The sequence below is a fragment of the Dendrobates tinctorius genome, unplaced genomic scaffold (genome assembly GCF_039654945.1).
Source record: "Dendrobates tinctorius isolate UK_male_01 unplaced genomic scaffold, ASM3965494v1 ptg000295l, whole genome shotgun sequence".
Classification (NCBI taxonomy): Eukaryota; Metazoa; Chordata; class Amphibia; order Anura; family Dendrobatidae; genus Dendrobates; species Dendrobates tinctorius.
Window position 1 is genome coordinate 1,626,818 of NW_027361962.1, and position 19,498 is coordinate 1,646,315.

Sequence of the window (19,498 nt, forward strand, 5' to 3'; positions counted from 1 at the left end):
TGCACATCTGACAAATTTATTGGAATCAAAAGCATTTGCGCAATACGCTGTCCTTTCTCCAAAATTAGAGGCTCATTCCCCAAATTTATCATTAATACTTTGATTTCTCCTTGATAATCTGCATCTATGACTCCTCCCACCACCATGGCCCCCTTTAATGCCAAACTAGACCTAGTGGCTATCTGTCCATAGTGGTCCTTTGGAATCTGACACCCCAATCCTGTAGCTATTGGTTTTACTTTCCCCTGTGGGATCACAACAGTTTCCAATGCACTCAAATCCAAACCTGCTGAATGTGGAGTTGCTCGTTCCGGTATTCGTGCTTCTTGATCAGTTTTCCACCATATGACGGACCTTATCAGGTGTGCCTCATGTATGGTGAGATTGGGTGTAAGCATCCTCATGAGAGGAGTCATAGAGTCTGTGATAGGCCTGTTGTTAATTATCTGGAAAGCCTCACTCAAATTGTCTCTCCATTGTCCATACTGTGTATCAGATTGATTAAGTTTTCTCAATGTGGATTTTAATAATCCATTCATTCTTTCCACCAAACCTGCTGCTTGTGGATAGTAAGGTATATGATATACCCATTGTATATTATTGTCCTGAGCATATTTTTTAATGGCATCTCCAGTGAAATGAGATCCATTATCAGTTTGAATTTGTAAGGGGACCCCATAATACTGTGTTATTATCTCTAAGGTCCGCTCTGTGCTCCATTGGGTGGCTGCTTTACACGGAAAGCCCACCATCAGTCCTGAATATGTATCTACCGCAGTACAGACATACTTACACCCCCTACTCTCTGACAAAGGGCCGATGAAATCCATTTGCCATATCTGAGCAGGTAACTGGCCTCTGCCTATGTGTCCCATTACGGTTTGTGGTACCTCTCGTTTTTGTGAATGTTGACATATTGGGCAATGTTGTATAGTTTGTTTTATTATGTCAAGTGTCAGAGGCACACCTCTCTCCTGGGCCCACCTGTAAGTGGCTTTTTCTCCAAGATGTCCGCTTTTCTGATGAGCCCAAACGGCTGTACCTTGCAGCCATGCTTCTTTTTCTCCAGCATCAATCTCAGTAGTATTTTGTCGAATAGCAGCTGCTTTATCTGCTTCAGAGTTAAACAAACGTTCAAGTGAGTCAATTGGCATATGAGCATCAACATGAAAGACAGTGGTAGGTGTCTCTTGCACCATTTCCTCCAAATATTGCCACACTTCCCTACCCCAAATTTCTTTACCATGAATCATCCAATTATGCTTTTTCCATCCCATCATCCATGTTGCTAAACCATTTGCCACTGACCATGAGTCAGTGAAAACATGACATTGTCTCCTTTTTTCAAAAGCTATTGCTAGGAAAACAGCATATAGTTCATATTGACTGCTTTTCCATTTTCTTTTCCAGTATTCCAGGAACTTTTACTGCAGTTTTTTTTTCCAGCTACATTCTGATAATGTTCTCACTTGTCTTTTTACAACCAGGTGTTACATTCTAACACCACTTTCTGCCCTCCTACTTCTGTTATCTTTTGTTTTAACTGAGAGCATTTCTCCTGCATGTTAATCTTCCGGTCATGCATAACACGGTAAGCACTGAGCAGAATCCACATGCGCCGTCCTAAAGACACTACATCACCTGCCTTAGCAGGGACACCCCTGAGTACATCCACAACATCAGTGGGTTAACTGCATCACCTGCCTTTGCAGGGACACCCTAGAGTAACTTAACAACATCGAGGGGTTAACTGCATCACCTGCCTTTGCAGGGACACCCTCGAGTAACTTAACAACATCGAGGGGTTAACTGCATCACCTGCCTTTGCAGGGACACCCTCGAGCAACTTAACAATATCGAGGGGTTAACTGCATCACCTGCCTTTGCAGGGATCCCCATGAGTACACTAACAACATCATGGGGCTCTGAGCCCTTGAGCTTATTATCCTATGCCTCTGCAAGTCCACTACTCCCCAATTCATGCGCTATTATATCATACAGAGCTTCGGTCCAGCCAGGAACCTCCGGTTTTTCCTCAACTTTTCTTTATTACTTCGCCTGAACATTGTAACAAAAATTTGGCAAAATGCCAAATGCTGATTTTTTGCACAAAGAAACCTTAACTAATATTCCGTATTTTGACAAAAATAGAATTTCAAAATTATATTCAGGCAAAAAGTTATTTAGGATTTTCCAAAATTGGCTTTCTGCCAAATAGACGCAACCTATCACAACTTTACAATTATCACTTCTCCAGACTATAGAACATACCAAAAACCTTCCTAGTTACAACTACAAAAATCTTTTTACTCAAAAGCCTGAAATTTGAAAAATCCTGCCGACTACGCCAATTTATGTCTTGCTAAATTTTCTCCCAAATTAGGTTATTTACCTTAACTTACGTAGCGCTCACTGGCATCCCAACCAGGCAAAGATTATTGACAATCTTTTATTTCAGCAAGCAATCATTTTGTTTTACATAGCACATGAATAGTCTCAAGATTTTAAAAAAATGACAGTTATGACAAGAAAGATTTCAGCATCAATAATAATTACCGAGTTATTGTAGCATCACCTTTCGCATCGGGGGACCTCGATCAGCGGGAAGGGGTTTTCCTCGGTCAGCATCACAGACTAAGTGCGTCCACTTGAATCGTCTGGAAAGTCCCCACCCGCTGAGGAGGTCAGTACTTTTTATAATATTAATTGGAATGATCACGCACTGACATGCGCAGTAACTTGTTTCTTTTTCACATTCCTCCTTTATCTCAGTTGGTTTGGTTCTCACATTCCTCCCTTCCAACTCCCACAACAATGCCTGAGCAGGTGGTTGCTTTTCACATTCCTGAGTGTGTGCTCTCCTCAAGGTAGGAAAAGTTCAGATTCCGGTCACAATCCATAGTATCCAAATGGATGTTTCAATGTACTGCAATCACTACCTTATTGACTGGATGCCTATCTATACCAGTCTCTCACTCATGCATATCCCATTTGTATCACAGACGTGTTGGGACATTTTTGGTAGGGTTTTTGCGGATTGCAGCCAGCATCTTTTCTGTCCTGTCCTATCTAGTTAGTTGGGCCCCATCATTTGCTCTGCCTGTCTTTCTGTCTGTGTTTGTGTTTTCATCTTTTTTCACTGACAATACACGTTGGGGGCTGTCTATTGGTTTGGGGTCTGCTCTGGGGCAGTTTAGATTTCCCCTTTCTTTCTTTAGGCTTATTTAGCTCTCCGGCTGTGACGAGGCATCTAGGACCACCGTAGGCACGCTCCACGGCTACTGTTAGTTGTTGTGAATAGGATCAGGGGTCTGCAATCCGCTAGCTACCAACCTCTCCGGTTTTCTGGACTTAGCTTGCATTTTTGTTTTTTCCTCCTCCGGTGACTCATTCATAACAGAATCACCAGCCATACCGCAGATTCTAGGGTACTCAATAGCAGGAAAGAATTGTAAAAAAAAAAAAAGTGTCAGAATTTATTTATGTATATTTTTTTCTCTGGGGCCGTAGGAGGAATTTTTTCTTAATGGAGATTAAGCAATTGTCTGATCGTGTGGAGCAGCTCACTGCTGAAGTGCAGGGAATTTCCCCCTATCTTGCTCATTCACATGCTGCTGAACCAAAGATCCCTACTCCTGATGTGTTTTTTGGGGATCGGTCTAAATTTTTGAATTTTAAGAATAATTGTAAATTATTTCTTGCCTTGAAGCCTAACTAATCGGGGAGCTCTGTGCAGCAGGTTAAAATTGTCATCTCTGTGCTGCACGGTGATCCCCAGGATTGGGCGTTTTCTTTGACACCTGATGATCCTATTCTAACTAATGTGGACACATTTTTTCAAGCCTTGGGGTTGTTGTATGATGAACCTAATGCTATTGATCAAGCTGAAAAAGCCCTGTTGGCATTGAGCCAGGGTCAGGATTCTGCAGAATTGTACTGTCAAAAATTCCAAAAGTGGGCGGTCCTTACTACCTGGAATGATGGTGCATTGGCAGCTCTCTTTCGGAAGGGTTTGTCAGAAACCGTAAAAGATACTATGGTGGGATTTCCTGTTCCCTCTGGTCTTGACGATTCTATGTCATTAGCCATTCAGGTTGATCAGCGTTTACGTGAACGTAAAATTACACGAGAAATGTTGCCACCTGTTGAACAAATGTCTGAACCTATCAATGTGATAGAGTTTTGTCTAGGGCGCAACGTCAGGAGTTCAGAAGGCGTAATAAGCTGTGTTTTTTCTGTGGAGATGCCTCTCATATTATTTCTGCCTGCCCTAAACGAGAGAAACGTTTTGCACACACATTTGCTGTTGGTGGTGTACAACCTAAGTTTCTTCTGGCAATTACTCTGATCTGCTCCCTGTCCACATTTTCCGCTAAGGCTTTTGTGGATTCAGGAGCGGCTCTGAACCTGATGGACTTGGATTTTGCTAAACGTTGTGGGTTTCCTATGACACCTCTGCGGACGCCTATCCCTTTGAGGGGTATTGATGCTACTCCTTTGGCGAAGAATAAACCTCAGTTTTGGACCCAGGTGGTAATGCGGGTCACCCCAGACCATCAAGAAAATTGCAGATTTTTGGTGTTGCATAATTTGCATGATACCATTGTTCTGGGGTTTCCCTGGTTGCAAATCCATAATCCAGTTTTGGATTGGAAATCTGTGTCTGTGGTGAGTTGGGGTTGTCGGTGTGCTCTTAGTGATGCTCCTGTTTTCTCCACCTCTCCCCAGTCGCATGATGTTCCTGACTATTTGGCTGATTTTTATGATGTATTTAGTGAGAATAAGTCTGTGTCTTTGCCTCCTCATAGGAGTTAGGACTGTGCAATTGAGCTGAGCCCTGGGTGTAAATTTCCCAAGGGTCGACTTTTCAATTTATCTGTACCCGAGCACGAGGCTATGCGATCTTATATTAAGGAGTCGTTGGAGAAGGGTCATATTAGACCATCCTCTTCACCCTTGGGTGCTGGTTTTTTTTTCATGGCCAAGAAAGATGGTTCATTAAGGCCTTGTATTGACTATCGTGCCCTCAACAAAATTACTGTTAAATATCAGTATCCGTTACCCCTGATTTCTGATCTATTCTCCAGAGTTAAAGGTGCTTGCTGGTTTACCAAGCTTGACCTCAGGGGGGGCGTATAATCTTATTTGCATTAAGCATGGGGATGAATGGAAGACAGCGTTTAATACTCCGGAGGGACATTTTGAGTACCTGGTGATGCCTTTTGGGCTCACTAATGCCCCTTCTGCCTTCCAGTGCTTCATGAATGATATTTTCCGGGACTTTGTGGATACATTTTTGATCATCTTTCTGGATGATATTTTGATCTTTTCCAGGGATTGGGACTCTCATGTGGAACATGTTCGGACTGTGTTCCGGATTTTGAGGGAGAATTCCCTGTATGTTAAGGGATCAAAATGCCTTTTCGGTGTACAGAGGATTTCATTTTTGGAATTTATTTTGTCTCCCTCAACTATTGAAATGGACCCGGCCAAGGTACAGGCCATTTATGATTGGGTTCAGAACACTTCTTTGAAGGCCCTCCAGAAGTTTTTGGGTTTTGCTAATTTTTATCGTAAATTTATAGCTATTTTTTCTGGTATTACCAAACCATTGACTGATTTGACTAAGAAGGGTGCTGATGTGCTGAATTGGTCTCCAGAGGCTGTTTCTTCCCTTCAGGAGCTGAAGCGGAAGTTCACTTCTGCTCCGGTTTTGCGGCAACCTGATGTCTCACTTCCGTTTCAGGTAGAGGTGGACGCTTCAGAGATTGGTGCAGGAGCTGTTTTGTCCCAAAAAGATCCGGTAACATCTAAAATGAATCCCTGTGCTTTCTTTTCCCGAAAGTTCTCCCCATCTGAACGCAACTATGATGTGGGGAATCGGGAACTGTTAGCCATGAAATGGGCATTTGAGGAGTGGAGACATTGGTTGGAGGGAGCTAGACATCAAGTCGTGGTCCTCACTGACCACAAGAATTTGATTTACCTTGAGTCGGCCAAATGCTTGAATCCTAGACAGGCTAGGTGGGCCTTGTATTTCACACGTTTTGATTTTGTGGTCTCTTTTCTTCCGGGCACTAAGAATGTCAAGGCAGACGCCCTCTCTAGGAGTTTCTTTGCTGATTCTCCTATTGTGACCAAGCCTGCTACTATCCTAGGTGAGGGGGTAGTTCTTTCTGCCATCTCGCCCGATTTGAGACGTGCTCTGGAAGAGTTTCAGGAGGACAAACCTGAGCGTTGTCCCATTGGAAAATTGTATGTTCCTGACCAGTGGAGGAAGAGAGTGATGTCTGAAGTTCATTGCTCCACATTGGCTGGTCATCCAGGTATTTTTGGTACTAGAGATTTGGTGAGTCGGTCTTTTTAGTGGCCCACCTTATCTCGTGATGTCAGGAATTTTGTGCAGTCCTGTGGGACTTGCTCCCAGTCTAAACCTTGTTCTCGCTCTAGTGGGTTGTTGATGCCTTTGCCGGTGCCCAGGAGGCCATGGACCCATATTTCAATGGATTTTATTTCTGATCTGCCTGTCTCTCAGAGAATGACTGTTATCTGGGTGATTTGTGATAGATTCTCTAAGATGGTCCATCTTGTACCACTCCCTAAGTTGCCATTTTCCTCAGAGTTGGTGCCCTTGTTTTTGCAACAGGTGGTTCGCTTGCATGGGATTCCTGAGAACATTGTATCGGACAGAGGAGTTCAGTTTGTCTCTAGATTTTGGAGGACTTTTTGTTCCAAGCTGGGAATTCAGTTGTCCTTCTCCTCTGCGTTTCACCCTCAGACCAATGGGCAGACGGAGAGAACAAACCAGACTTTGGAGTCTTATTTGAGATGTTTTATCTCTGCTGATCAGGATGATTGGGTCTCATTTTTGCCCTTGGCCGAATTTGCTTTAAATAATAGAGCTAGTTCTGCCACTTTGATGTCACCCTTTTTCTGTAACTTTGGGTTTCATCCTCGATTCTCTTCAGGGCAGGTGGAGTCTTCTGCCTGCCCAGGTGTTGACACGGTGGTGGAGAGAATGCACCAGATTTGGGACCAAGTGGTGGATAAGTTGTCTCTCTCCCAGGAAAAGGCCCAGCGGTTTTCCAACCGGCATAGGACCATTGGTCCCCGGTTTAAGGTGGGTGATATGGTTTGGTTGTCATCAAAGAATATCTCTAGGAAGGTGGCTTCTCCAAAGTTTAAACCTAGATTTATTGGACCTTACAAGATTTTGGAGATTCTTAATCCGGTCTCTGTTCGATTGGCTCTTCCTGTTACATTTAAGATCCATAACGTGTTTCATAAGTCTCTGTTGGAGAGGTTTGTTGAGCCAGTAGTTCCTGTGGTGGCACCTCCTGACCCTGTAATGGTTGAAGGTAATGTGGAATATGAGGTTGAGAAGATACTGGATTCTCGTCTGGCTAGACGGAGACTCCAGTATTTGGTTAAGTGGAAGGGTTATGGCCAGGAGGATAATTCTTGGGTCTCTGCATCTGATATTCATGCTGAAAGATTGGTTCGTGCTTTTCATCGGGCCCATCCTGATCGGCCTGGTGGCGTGGATGAGGGTTCGGTGACCCCTTCTCAAGGGGGAGGTACTGTTGTGAGCTCATTTTCTCGTTCACCTTTGATGTCCGATGAAATCCCTCTGCTGATGAAAGAAGGTGGTGAAACTGATTTGGATGGGAGAGACCTGTCAACTGAACAGGTGGATTTCGATTGGACATCAGGAATCTCTGAGTGGATATAAGGCAGCCGATGCCTTGTAGGGTTGCTGGTGATTTCTCTGCTCTGAGCTATGGCCTCCAGTTCAGTTCCTGTCTTCTAAAGCTAAGTTTTGCTCTGTTATTGTTCCATGAGATTTTGTCTGATTTACTTAGTTTTGTGTTCAGCCAGCCCCGGCTGGGGCTTTGCTGAATTTCCATTTTGTCCCTGATCGGTTTAATCTCTTTTGCTCTGTCTTCAGAATATATCGGAGTGCTGATATAGGGATTTTGAAGTCTAGTGACTTCAGGGCCGTTTTTCCTATCAGACGTGTTGGGACATTTTTGGTAGGGTTTTTGCGGATTGCAGCCAGCATCTTTTCTGTCCTGTCCTATCTAGTTAGTTGGGCCCCATCGTTTGCTCTGCCTGTCTTTCTGTCTGTGTTTGTGTTTTCATCTTTTTTCACCGTCAATACATGTTGGGGGCTGTCTATTGCTTTGGGGTCTGCTCTGGGGCAGTTTAGATTTCCCCTTTCTTTCTTTAGGCTTATTTAGCTCTCCGGCTGTGACGAGGCGTCTAGGACCACCGTAGGCACACTCCACGGCTACTGTTAGTTGTTGTGAATAGGATCAGGGGTCTGCAATCCGCTAGCTACCAACCTCTCCGGTTTTCTGGACTTAGCTTGCATTTTTGTTTTTTCCTCCTCCTCCGGTGACTCATTCATAACAATAAATCCTTCCACGAGGCGGGGTGGTACCAGGAACGAGCTCAATGAGGCAGTCATAGGGACGGTGCGGAGGAAGAGTCTCAGCCTCTTTCTTGTCAAAAACATCCAAAAAATCATGGTACACCGACGGCAATCCAGGGGGAACAAGAGAAGGACGGGGGATCCCTACGGGACGCACCGACAGCAGACACCGAGTCTGACAAGACTCCCCCCCAGTGCAAAACGTTGCCGCTATGCCAAACTAAGGTGGGCTCGTGGAGCCGCAGCCAAGGAAGACCTAGCAGGATAGGATGAGAAATTCCTGCTAAGACATAAAACATAATTTTCTCCTTGTGCAGCGCCCCTACCTGCAACTCTACTTCATGAGTAACTAGAGTAACAGTCTCTAGCAGAGGTCGACCATCTACGGAAGCAAGAACTTGTGGTTTTTGCAAGGCCCTCATGGGAACAGAAAGTCTATTAACCTCTTCTAGCCTTAGGCACCCGAGTCCACATAGGCCACCAGGGAGGCTCGCTTCCCACCAACATGCAAGAGGACAAAGTGAGAGGGAGAGGTATCACATACACCTAGGGAGGCCTCTCTTACCTGGCCTAGGCGGAGAAGTTTTCCGGACGCTCTGGACAAGTTCGGATGAGATGGGAACCGCTACCGCAGTAGAAACACTGACCATGGAGGCTCCTCTCCTTACGACACTGGTCAGAGAGCTTTATGCGGTCCACCTGCATAGATTCTGGCGCCGGAGATGAAGGGAAGCTCCTGGGACGAGGACTGGGTGGCCTGCGGACAGAAGAAAATGGACGAGAGACCCTTCTCTCCCTGGCCCGCTCTTGAAACCAGAGATCAATTCGAGTGGCTAAAGAGATCAAATCCTCTAGAATTGTTGGGGTGTCGCGGCCAGCGAGCTCATCCTGTATATGGCTCGAAAGGCCTCACCAAAAGGCGCCCACCAAGGCCTTGTTATTCCAACCTAAGTCGGAGGAGAGGGTCCTAAACTGTATAGCGTACTGGCCCACAGTTAGAGAACCTTGGCATAAATTAAACAAAGCCTCAGTGGTGGAGGTTAAACGGCCCGATTAATCAAAAACCCGACGAAAAGTATCAAGAAAAACGGAAAGCTGAGTGACTACCGGGTCATCACGCTCCCAGAGAGGATTGACCCAAGCCAAGGCATCCCCCTCTAGATGGGAAATGATGAAGGCCACTTTGGCTCGGTCTGTAGGGTATTGCTGGGGCAGCAGTTCAAAATGGAGACGGCACTGATTTATAAAACCCCGACATGATTTGGGGTCACCGTTAAACCGGGGTGGCTTGGCTAACTGCGGAGGAGGATGGGAACTCGCGGCAGGAGCAGATGCGGCCGAGTGCAGAGTGAGCAACCGACCATCCACCAAAGCCATGTAGCTGAGGATGTGTGACTGGGTGTCTCGCTGCTGAGCCAATTCCTGTTGTAAGCCAGCCAACTGGGCGGCATTACCAGGGTCAGAAGACTGGAGGGCGGAGAGACGCGAGTCCATAGTTTTCATGAAGGACATCATGCGCGTCTGGTTCTCCCGAAGAAAAACTAACTCTTTTTGAGCAGCCGTGGCTCCAGCGGGGTCCATGACCTGGTTATACTGTTACGATGTTACTTGTGCAGTAGAGGCGAGTGGCCAGGTGAGGACCGCCCCCTATACAGGGAGTGTTAGGGACAGACCCCCAGGGGGTAGAACCGCGACAGCCGGAACCAAAGGGGCGACAGGGTGTAGTAGACAGGTGGGGAGGCACAGGCGTATCAGACTAGTTGGACACCGAGACACACGGATACCTAACAAGACACCGGACTGGAGAGCCAGGGGGAAGTCAAGGACTGGAGGCTGCAATAAAAAGAAGTACAATGAAGTACACGGCAAAAAAGGGAAGACTAACGGCAGGAAGGGAACGGAGTGGGAGAGAAGGCGGCAGGTACAGGGTAGCGAGGCAGGAAGACTCAGGGAAGCACGGAGGGCAGAGTACCGAGGCAAAAGACAGAGGACCAGGGCGAGGAGCACAGAGGTAAAAAGGGCAGTGCAGACAGAGATAAAGAGAAGGGGCCTGAGGACACGGTGATCGCCGCACAAGACAGGCATCACCGCATACGATAACCAGGCGTCTTACCTGAGGAGACGCTGAGCATAAATAGCGGTGGGCGCCGATATGTTGGGGGCGGGGCCAGCACGTCAGACTACCCAGGAGGCTGCGCGCTGGGTGCCTGACGTTGGGGGAGCCGGAGGCCGGGCGCAGGGACGTGCCGAGAAGCAGGAGCATGCCGGCCAGAGCGCGCAGGGGAAAAAGCAGAGCCTGGAGCCATGACAGTATCTCTATATCGTGCCGCCTCCATCCAATGAAGGCCTGTAAGGGACGACTGTGACAACACAGTGTAACAAACATGAAAGTCCCCAAGGGCTATGGTCACTGATATGACAGATACATATACTCACAAGGACTTTTGACAACGTACAACAGCTTGCACAGTTAGGGACTGGACATACACAGAGACATATAAGACAAGAGATTATTAAAGTTCCCTCGTACTCCTAGGCCTGAAGTGCTGAGATAAAGTCTAATGACACCGCCTCTTTATATACAGAGACGTTCCCGTTCTTAATATCAGGTATTCAGAGCACCACAGGCGCAGACTCTCAGTGAAACGAGGAGGGTTCAGTCACTCTGTGTTATTAAAAGAAAAACATATAACATATCAACATAGAATATTCTCTTTGGGGATCAGGTGACATGTACCTAGGTGATTTATACCACTATAATAACCTATGATTTGTCTCCAGTCCACAGATGACTGCTAACCACGCCTACTGGACTCCCCTTATTTACATTCAGGATTTTATATTTAAATCCTCATACATTCACTCAAGATAACATTCAAGGAGTCTCATGTGTAACATAAAACATACTGTATATTTATGGCGTTTTAGTTCTATGTAATTTTAAAAGACAGACAAAACAGCACACTTAACAGAAAACAACATTCAACAAAGTACAGAAGACAAGACAGAATACCAGCAAAAATTCATCTTATACTGGGTTCTATTTTAGGTTAATCCAGCGGATTCCGTAATCTGACAAGAATCTCCCTCGAGTCTCCCATCTAGATCAATTTAACGTGCACACGGAGTTTTTTATTCCACAGTAGCCTTCTCACACTGGCTTTGTACCCATTCTACAGAATATCTTACAAGAACTAACAAACCCCATTCCTATGGAGCTTAGCAACTTACAGGAGTTTTACAACCCCAATTGCATGTAAACAACTTCCAACTTACAGGAGCCTCTCACAAACCCCAATTGGAAAAGTCCACAATCACAGTTCCCATTCAATTCTAAGAATAACATTCATACTGGATTAACAAGGTTACCGAATATAATGAAAATTATAAAATGTTCTTACCTGTATTCAGATACAGACGATTCCCAGAGATCCTTAGACTATACGAAATCCGTCACTTTCCCTCAGTCCGGGATAACTGATAATGCCCCTGTTGACGCCTAATGTCAAGGCGGAGGACTTACTTAAGGAGTTCCAGACTCCCCCGTGCACGATTTACAGTACTCACCAGTGAGGGAAAGGTGTTGGATTCCTGGCCAATGCGCAAAATGTCAGGGATTTTTATGTTCCAATTAGAAATCGTCCAGACCTGAATAAGTAAGATGTTTCTTTATTTGGTCATGCCGGCATGGAGAGAGAGAATGACAGCCACACTAGATGTGGGCCGTCCTCTGTCTGCCTCAATACATATTCTTAGAGTTAAATAATAAAAGAGGAGGGTGTTGAAACATACTTCGTTTGTAAAATAGTTCCTACATTATGCTTTGCTTTTAGTAATCCTTATCTACGTTACCAGAGAAGTAAAGGTATGACTTTTATTTTTGTACATTAGATAAGGTTTGCAACCTAAGCATTACACCCATGTATTACATCAGCTGAAAAGAGTTTCAGTCTAAGCATAATAATGGAATACATACAATCATGTATATACTGTGTGTGTGTATATATATATATATATATATACTCACACACATACACATGTATATAGATACATACATATATATATACATATACACGCACATAAAAGAAAGGACTTTATTACAATTATTATAACACTTGACACTAAAATCAGTGTTCCTGTTGGCAATCACTACTGCAAGACGCATAGGAGAGCTACAGGCCCTTTTGATACAGGAGCCATACTTAACCATCATGGAAGATAGCATCATCCTAAGATTAGACCGCTCCTTTATGCCGAAGGTAGCCTCGAACTTTCATAGGAGCCAGGACATCGTATTACCCTCCTTCTGTCCAAATCCCTCCAATGCGAAAGAAGAAGGGTTCCATACCCTCGATGTACGCAGAGTAGTCCTCTTCTACCTACAGCAGACGGAAAGTTGGAGAATTGATCAGAACCTATTCGTTCAGATTTCAGGCCGAAATAGAGGCAAAAAGGCGGCAAAAAATACAATCGCCAATTGGATCAAGCAAGCGATCAGCCTCGCCTACTCGTCGCAGAACGTTTCCCCTCCTACATCATTAAAAGCACACTCTACCCGTTCCGTAGCAACTTCGTGGGCAGGAAGAGGGGACGCATCTACAGAGCAGATATGCAGAGCCACCACCTGGTCGTCTGTCCACACATTCACCAGGCACTATAGACTAAATTTCAACAGGGATTTAACGTTTGGCAGACGTGTTCTGCAGGCTGTTGTCCCTCCCTAAGAAATTAGTTGCTGGTATTTCTCCGATACTGCTGTCGTGGAAGGTGACTAGAGAAAATAGAATTAGTCTTACCGGTAATTCGGTTTCTAGGAACGTTACACGACAGCACTAATTTCCCTCCCTACCTGATGTCCTACCAGGTGATTCCTGCACCTTGGTGGTAACTATACATGCTAGCGTGTACAGAAAAAACACTGGAGGTAAAAGGAAGGGGAGGGTTATTTAACCTCTTGTACATTTCCCGTCCCCTATTAGGGCGGGTAGATACTGCTGTCGTGGAAGGTTCCTAGAAACCGAATTACCGGTAAGACTAATTCTATTTTTTTCAACAATGCTGTCCTCCTTGGTCGTCTCCCATGAAGTCCACTTTGGCTCATACAACGACGGATGGTGCGATCTGACACTGATGTTCCCTGAACTTGAAGTTCACAGTTAATCTGTTTAGAAGTTTTTCTGGGCTCTTTTGTTACAATCGTATTATCCGTCTATTTGATTTGCCATCAATTTTCCTCCTGCGCCACGTCCAGGGAGGTTGGCTACAGTCCCATAGATCTTATATTTCTGAATAATATGTGCAACTGTAGTCACAGGACATCAAGCTGCTTGGAGATAGTCTTATAACTTTTACCTTTAACATGTTTGTCTATAATTTTCTTTCCAATCTCCTGAGACAACTCTTTCCTTCGCTTTCTCTGGTCCATGTTGAGTGTGATACACACCTTGTCACCAAACAGCACAGTGAGTATCTGTAGCCTCTATACAGGCCACTCACTGATTCCAAGAGTGTAGACACCTGTAATGCTAATTAGTGGACACACCGTGATTTAACATGATCCTTTGTCACATTATTTTCAGGGGTACCATCATTTCTGTCCAGGCCTATTTCATGAGTGTTATTTTTTTTTTTAAATTCATTGGAAGCATGGTTGAAAAGCAATGTCTAACTGTTCATTTTCATAGATTTTTTATTTATTGTTACTTTTGTCAGATTCTAGCTATTTCTGTGACCATTGTGGGTTTTTCTGTCATTAAACGAGGGGTACCAACAATTTTGACCACGTGTGTACAGTCATGAGTAGATTATAAGAGAAAGCAAAATAATGCCTGGGCTTATCCAGCCTTATATTTGTGCCATTGCCATGACTTCCTAATGCACGACCATACGGCTCCTCTACGCTGTGCACGTAGCTGTCATGGAGCATGTGAGATGTACTCCGCCTGATAGCACTGACTCCTGAGCATTTCCCCTGAGATGAGTGGTACAGGATGAGTGTGTCCTGGGCTCTGTCACATGAAAATTGGGGTGCTAGTGATCAACTTGAGGTAGTTACTGAGCAATATAAAAAAGTTTCACGTCACACACCGAGGTATGCAATATATGGAATATTTTTCATTATTCAAGAACAGTCCAGGCCACAGACAAGTAATTAGTGATGTTAGTATAGAAACACAATTATACCTGAGTCTACTGTCTGATGTCTCTCTCGAATTCTCTGTAGAGTTGAAAGATCGACCAGGTGTTCATCTGTTCATTATAGAGACAGAAAAGAAAAATGCTCCCACATGATCCATCAGTGCTTGTTACAGGCCATTATCTGCCTTTGTAAACATATATTGGTAATCTGCAGGTAAATAGTATTTAAATCATGTTCGTTTTTTTTATTGGAAGAGCCGCTACTGGGAGAATATGAAGTTATATTTTCTCTGTTGCCGCTTTCTTCCAGTCATTGAAGCAGTAAAGGGAGAGAGATGACGGCTACAACCGTCTACATTCCCTGAAGACGGAAAGCGAGCGGCTGCAAGGAGAATATAATGGATTCCCTTGTAGGTTGTGAGCGCTCGCGGGCAGGGTCCTCTCTCCTCCTGTACCAGTCATGGCTTGTCAGTTTATTTTACTTGTTTTTTATTGTGTATACCCCTTTTCACATGTAAAGCACCATGGAATAAATAGCGCTATAATAATAATAATGATATAGGAAGTTGATTGGGGCTTATTAGCCTTCATTGTGATGCAGCAACGATGGTTTGTTTCCGTTATCATGCATTTTTATTGTAGAACATTTTCTATGTATACAATGGATGCGCTGCTGACAACTATATAATATAATGAAATATGCGATCATTGACAAATGGTTTATTCTTTGACGTTTGATCTTTGCACTCGGCAATGATCGGGAAGGAAAATTAGTACAATTGATTCTTTGTGCAATCCTCACATCATGTAAATGACACTTCATTCACTTAATGATAAAGCGTTACTACATACCTTAGAAAATGTACGAAAGTTTTAACATTTTTCTTAAATTTTTAATTTTTGTATTTAGATAAATATGATTTTTAAGGTTTTGTTCAAACATCAAATCACTTTTATTCTCTGCAGATGAGTATAATAGCAGCTTCGAAGGACATCTGATATCTTCGTATATTAAAGTAGAAGACGATAGCCTCAAACAAGAAACATATGAAGAGCATGGCGACATCTCAGATATACCCTCAGCCCTTCCTAGCAAAGAATTATCTCCTAATTCATCACAGACTGTTAGGCAAAATAAAAGTGTGGAAAATAAAAGCGCGTCCACAAGAAAGAAGCCATTCTCATGTTCAGAATGTGGCAAATGTTTTGCTAGCAAATCACAACTTGTTGCACACGAGAGAATTCACACAGGAGAGAAGCCATTTTCATGTTCAGAATGTGGGAAATGTTTTGCTAGAAAATCACAACTTGTTGCACACGAGAGAATTCACACAGGAGAAAAGCCATTTTCATGTTCAGAATGTGGAAAATGTTTTGCTAACAAATCACAACTTTTTCCACATCAGAGAATTCACACAGGAGAGAAGCCATTTTCATGTTCAGAATGTGGGAAATGTTTTGCTAACAAATCACAACTTGTTGCACATCAGATAATTCACACAGGAGAAAAACCATTTTCATGTTCAGAATGTGGGAAATGTTTTTCTCGGAAACCTCATCTTATTAGACATGAGAAAATTCACACAGGAGTGATGCCATTTTCATGTTCAGAATGTGGGAAATGTTTTGCAGATAAATCACAACTTGTTGCACATGAGAAAATTCACACAGGAGAGAAGGCATTTTCATGTTCAGAATGTGGGAAATGTTTTTCTCATAAATCACTTCTTGTTAGACATGAGAGACATCACACAGGAGAGAAGCCATTTTCATGTTCAGAATGTGGCAAATGTTTTACTAGGAAATCAAGTCTTATAGCACATGAGAGAATTCACACAGGAGAGAAGCCGTATTCATGTTCAGAATGTGGTAAATGTTTTTCTCATAAATCAAATCTTCTTGACCATGAGAGAATTCACACTGGAGAGAAGCCATTTTCATGTTCAGAATGTGGAAAATGTTTTGCAGATAAATCACATCTTGTTGCACATGAGAGAATTCACACAGGAGAGAAGCCGTATTCATGTTCAGAATGTGGTAAATGTTTTTCTCAAAAATCAATTCTTGTTATACATGAGAGACATCACACAGGAGAGAAGCCATTTTCATGTTCAGAATGTGGTACATGTTTTTCTCATAAATTTCTTCTTGTTAGACATGAGAGACATCACACAGGAGAGAAGCCATATTCATGTTCAGAATGTGGAAAATATTTTTCTGACAAATCACAACTTGTTGTACATCAGAGAATTCACACAGGAGAAAAGCCGTTTTCATGTTCAGAATGTGGAAAATGTTTTTCTCAGAAATCAAATCTTCTTGACCATGAGAGACATCACACAGGAGAGAAGCCATTTTCATGTTCAGAATGTGGAAAATGTTTTGCCGGCAAATCACAACTTGTTGTACATCAGAGAAATCACACAGGAGAGAAGCCGTATTCATGTTCAGAATGTCACAAACATTTTTCACAGAAACCTCATCTTATTAAACATCAGATAATTCACACCGGAGAGAAGCCATTTTCATGTTCAGAATGTGGGAAATGTTTTTCCAACAAATCAAGTCTTGTTGCACATGAGAGACATCACACAGAAGACAAGCCATTTTCATGTTTAGAATGTGGGAAATGTTTTGCAGATAAATCAATTCTTGTTACACATGAGTTTTGTCACACAAGAGAGAGGAAATTTTCATGTTCAGTATGTGGAAAACGTTTTTATAAGAAATGTCATCTTACTAGACATGAGCAAATTCACACAGGAGAGAAGCCATTTTCATGTTTCGAATGTGAGAAATGTTTTACTAACAAACACAATGTTGTTATACATCAGAAGAGAAGTCACACTGGGACTAAGCCATTTTAATCTTTTAGTAACCAAGCCCAATTTTTCAAATCTTTATTGTGGTAATAACGATGGAATTTTTAAACTTATCTCAGTTGCCTGAGAGGTTTTTCTAGTTCTTGATACTTTATATTCTAATTTAGTAATACATTTAAATCAATATATTTTGTTTTTATTTATTAAAATTAAAAAAATGCAAAAAATATGAAAAATTTGCAATGATCAAACGTTTACACCCTTAAACCAAATAGTTATAATACCCAAAAATTTAATAAATAACATTTACCTTCTGTTTTATAATGTCACCATAATTCTTCAAATGTCCTTTTATTTTGTCAGAAGGGTTAAAAGTATAGCAGTTTTCATTATTTCTGAGCAATTTACAAAACTTATTTTCTAGTACATCTCTTTGGACAGCACACCAAGAGGTTGTCCTTCCTTGACCTCTGATGGAACAGGTTAAAGGGCCCCACTCCCCTCCACCTTCCAGTATTTTTGTTGTCCCGACAAGGGAATATCACATGAGAGGTTGGTCCTAGATTGAAAATATGTTATCCTGTTTATTGTCAAAGGATAGACTCAGGAGAATTGGTTGGTTTCGGCCTTCTCTTCTATTGACAAGCAGTTTGAGGCCAACACCTCTCTTGGTAGAGGTCCCTCCACCAACAGCCAGCCTGTGCACATCTGCAATAATGCAGCATTACTGCTCCATCCATAGGAGGACACCTGGGGTTAATACAGCACATTATCTCTGATGACTGCCCTCCAGCTGCAGCTCATTAAATTGGCTCCTTCAGGTGGGGCTAATCGGACAATTGAAATGTACCACTCACAGTGGAGGTTTATCCCGAATTCAGATAGATTGCTCTCTTAAATGTAAGTGAGTCTAGTCTCACAAGCGTGACCCTAGTCTTTGCTTGATAGTGCCTCTGGAACTCATAGTGCCTCTCTGTTTTATAGCGCTTCTGGGCCTCATAGCGTCTCAGGGTCTCATTGTGGATCACAGGACCTCTGGGCCTCATGGGTGCCTCAGCATCACATGGTGCCTCTTAGCTCCTGTGTCTCATAGCACCTCTGCACCCCTCATGCCTTGTAGTTTCGTGCCTTTGTGCTTCTGACTTCGTGCCTCTGGCTTAATGCCTTTGACCTCGGGCATCGTACCTCGTATTGCCGGCCTTGCACTTCACACTTTGTGTTTCTAGCCTCGACTCCGGTTAGAGAGTCCTTGTGTCTCAGAACTCAGTCCCAGCTTCATTTGCAACTTGGTTTAGCCAGAGGAGCAGCTATGCTCGGATTGGCCTAGTATTTCTTTTGTTTCGGAACAGGAGTCTCAATTAACCTACTGTCCATATTCTATCTAGTCGGAAGTTTTCAGACTTGGCCTTTAAGTGCTAGAATCAGGACTCTTTTGTAGTTATAGTTTAAGGGAGACATCTATCTATTGAGTTCATCCTATAACATGACATACTACAGACCGGGAGTCTATCTTGTGGGGAAGGGTTCTTACCAATTTTTACCAAGGTTCTGTGTTAGGAGCCAGCTGCTGATATAACAAATCAGTTAATGATTTTCTTCCTATATACGTATATGGAACGAACGCTGACTGTGTTGGTTTAGGCCATTTTTGGCACTCCAAACTCTCTGTGTCATTAACATTGGCACTACAAGAGTGATGATCCACGCTTCTCTATCAGGTGGTCTGATGATGAACCCAGCATTGGTAATGGCAGGGGATGGAATCTGCCAGACTGCATATTTTATTTTTATTTATTTCCTTAGTTTCATAGTGTCCAGCCCTTTATTTAAGAGCTAGAGATCTAATGATTCAGAATAGACATCCGTAAGCTCCCTTGTATGTAATGTATAAGCACCCAATGCTGTGCCCATTTATCCATATATTAAAGTTTATTGGTTTGATCGTCCAGCAATCCAGGACCTCTGTCTTGCCAGGAGTCCTTGTGATACGGCTAGCTGGCCTGTAACCAAGGTTTAATCTGAGCCCAGGATGACCGGGGAAAGAACAGCACTGTGCAGAACAGCCACCAGAAATTTCAGGGGCCCATAAAGGCAACATTTTTTG

At 43.3% G+C, this 19,498-nt stretch overlaps 1 protein-coding gene across 1 annotated transcript in view; it reads left to right on the plus strand.

Annotated features, from left to right (window-relative positions):
- The window catches only part of LOC141073037 (uncharacterized), a 65,918-nt gene extending 48,210 nt beyond the window's left edge, over window positions 1-17,708 (plus strand). The window contains exon 3 of the mRNA XM_073560348.1: window positions 15,539-17,708. Within this exon, the coding sequence (XP_073416449.1) occupies window positions 15,539-17,439 (1,901 nt within the window). The 3' untranslated portion in view covers window positions 17,440-17,708. The remainder of the gene's footprint in view (window positions 1-15,538) is intronic.
- Window positions 17,709-19,498: the final 1,790 nt, after the last annotated feature.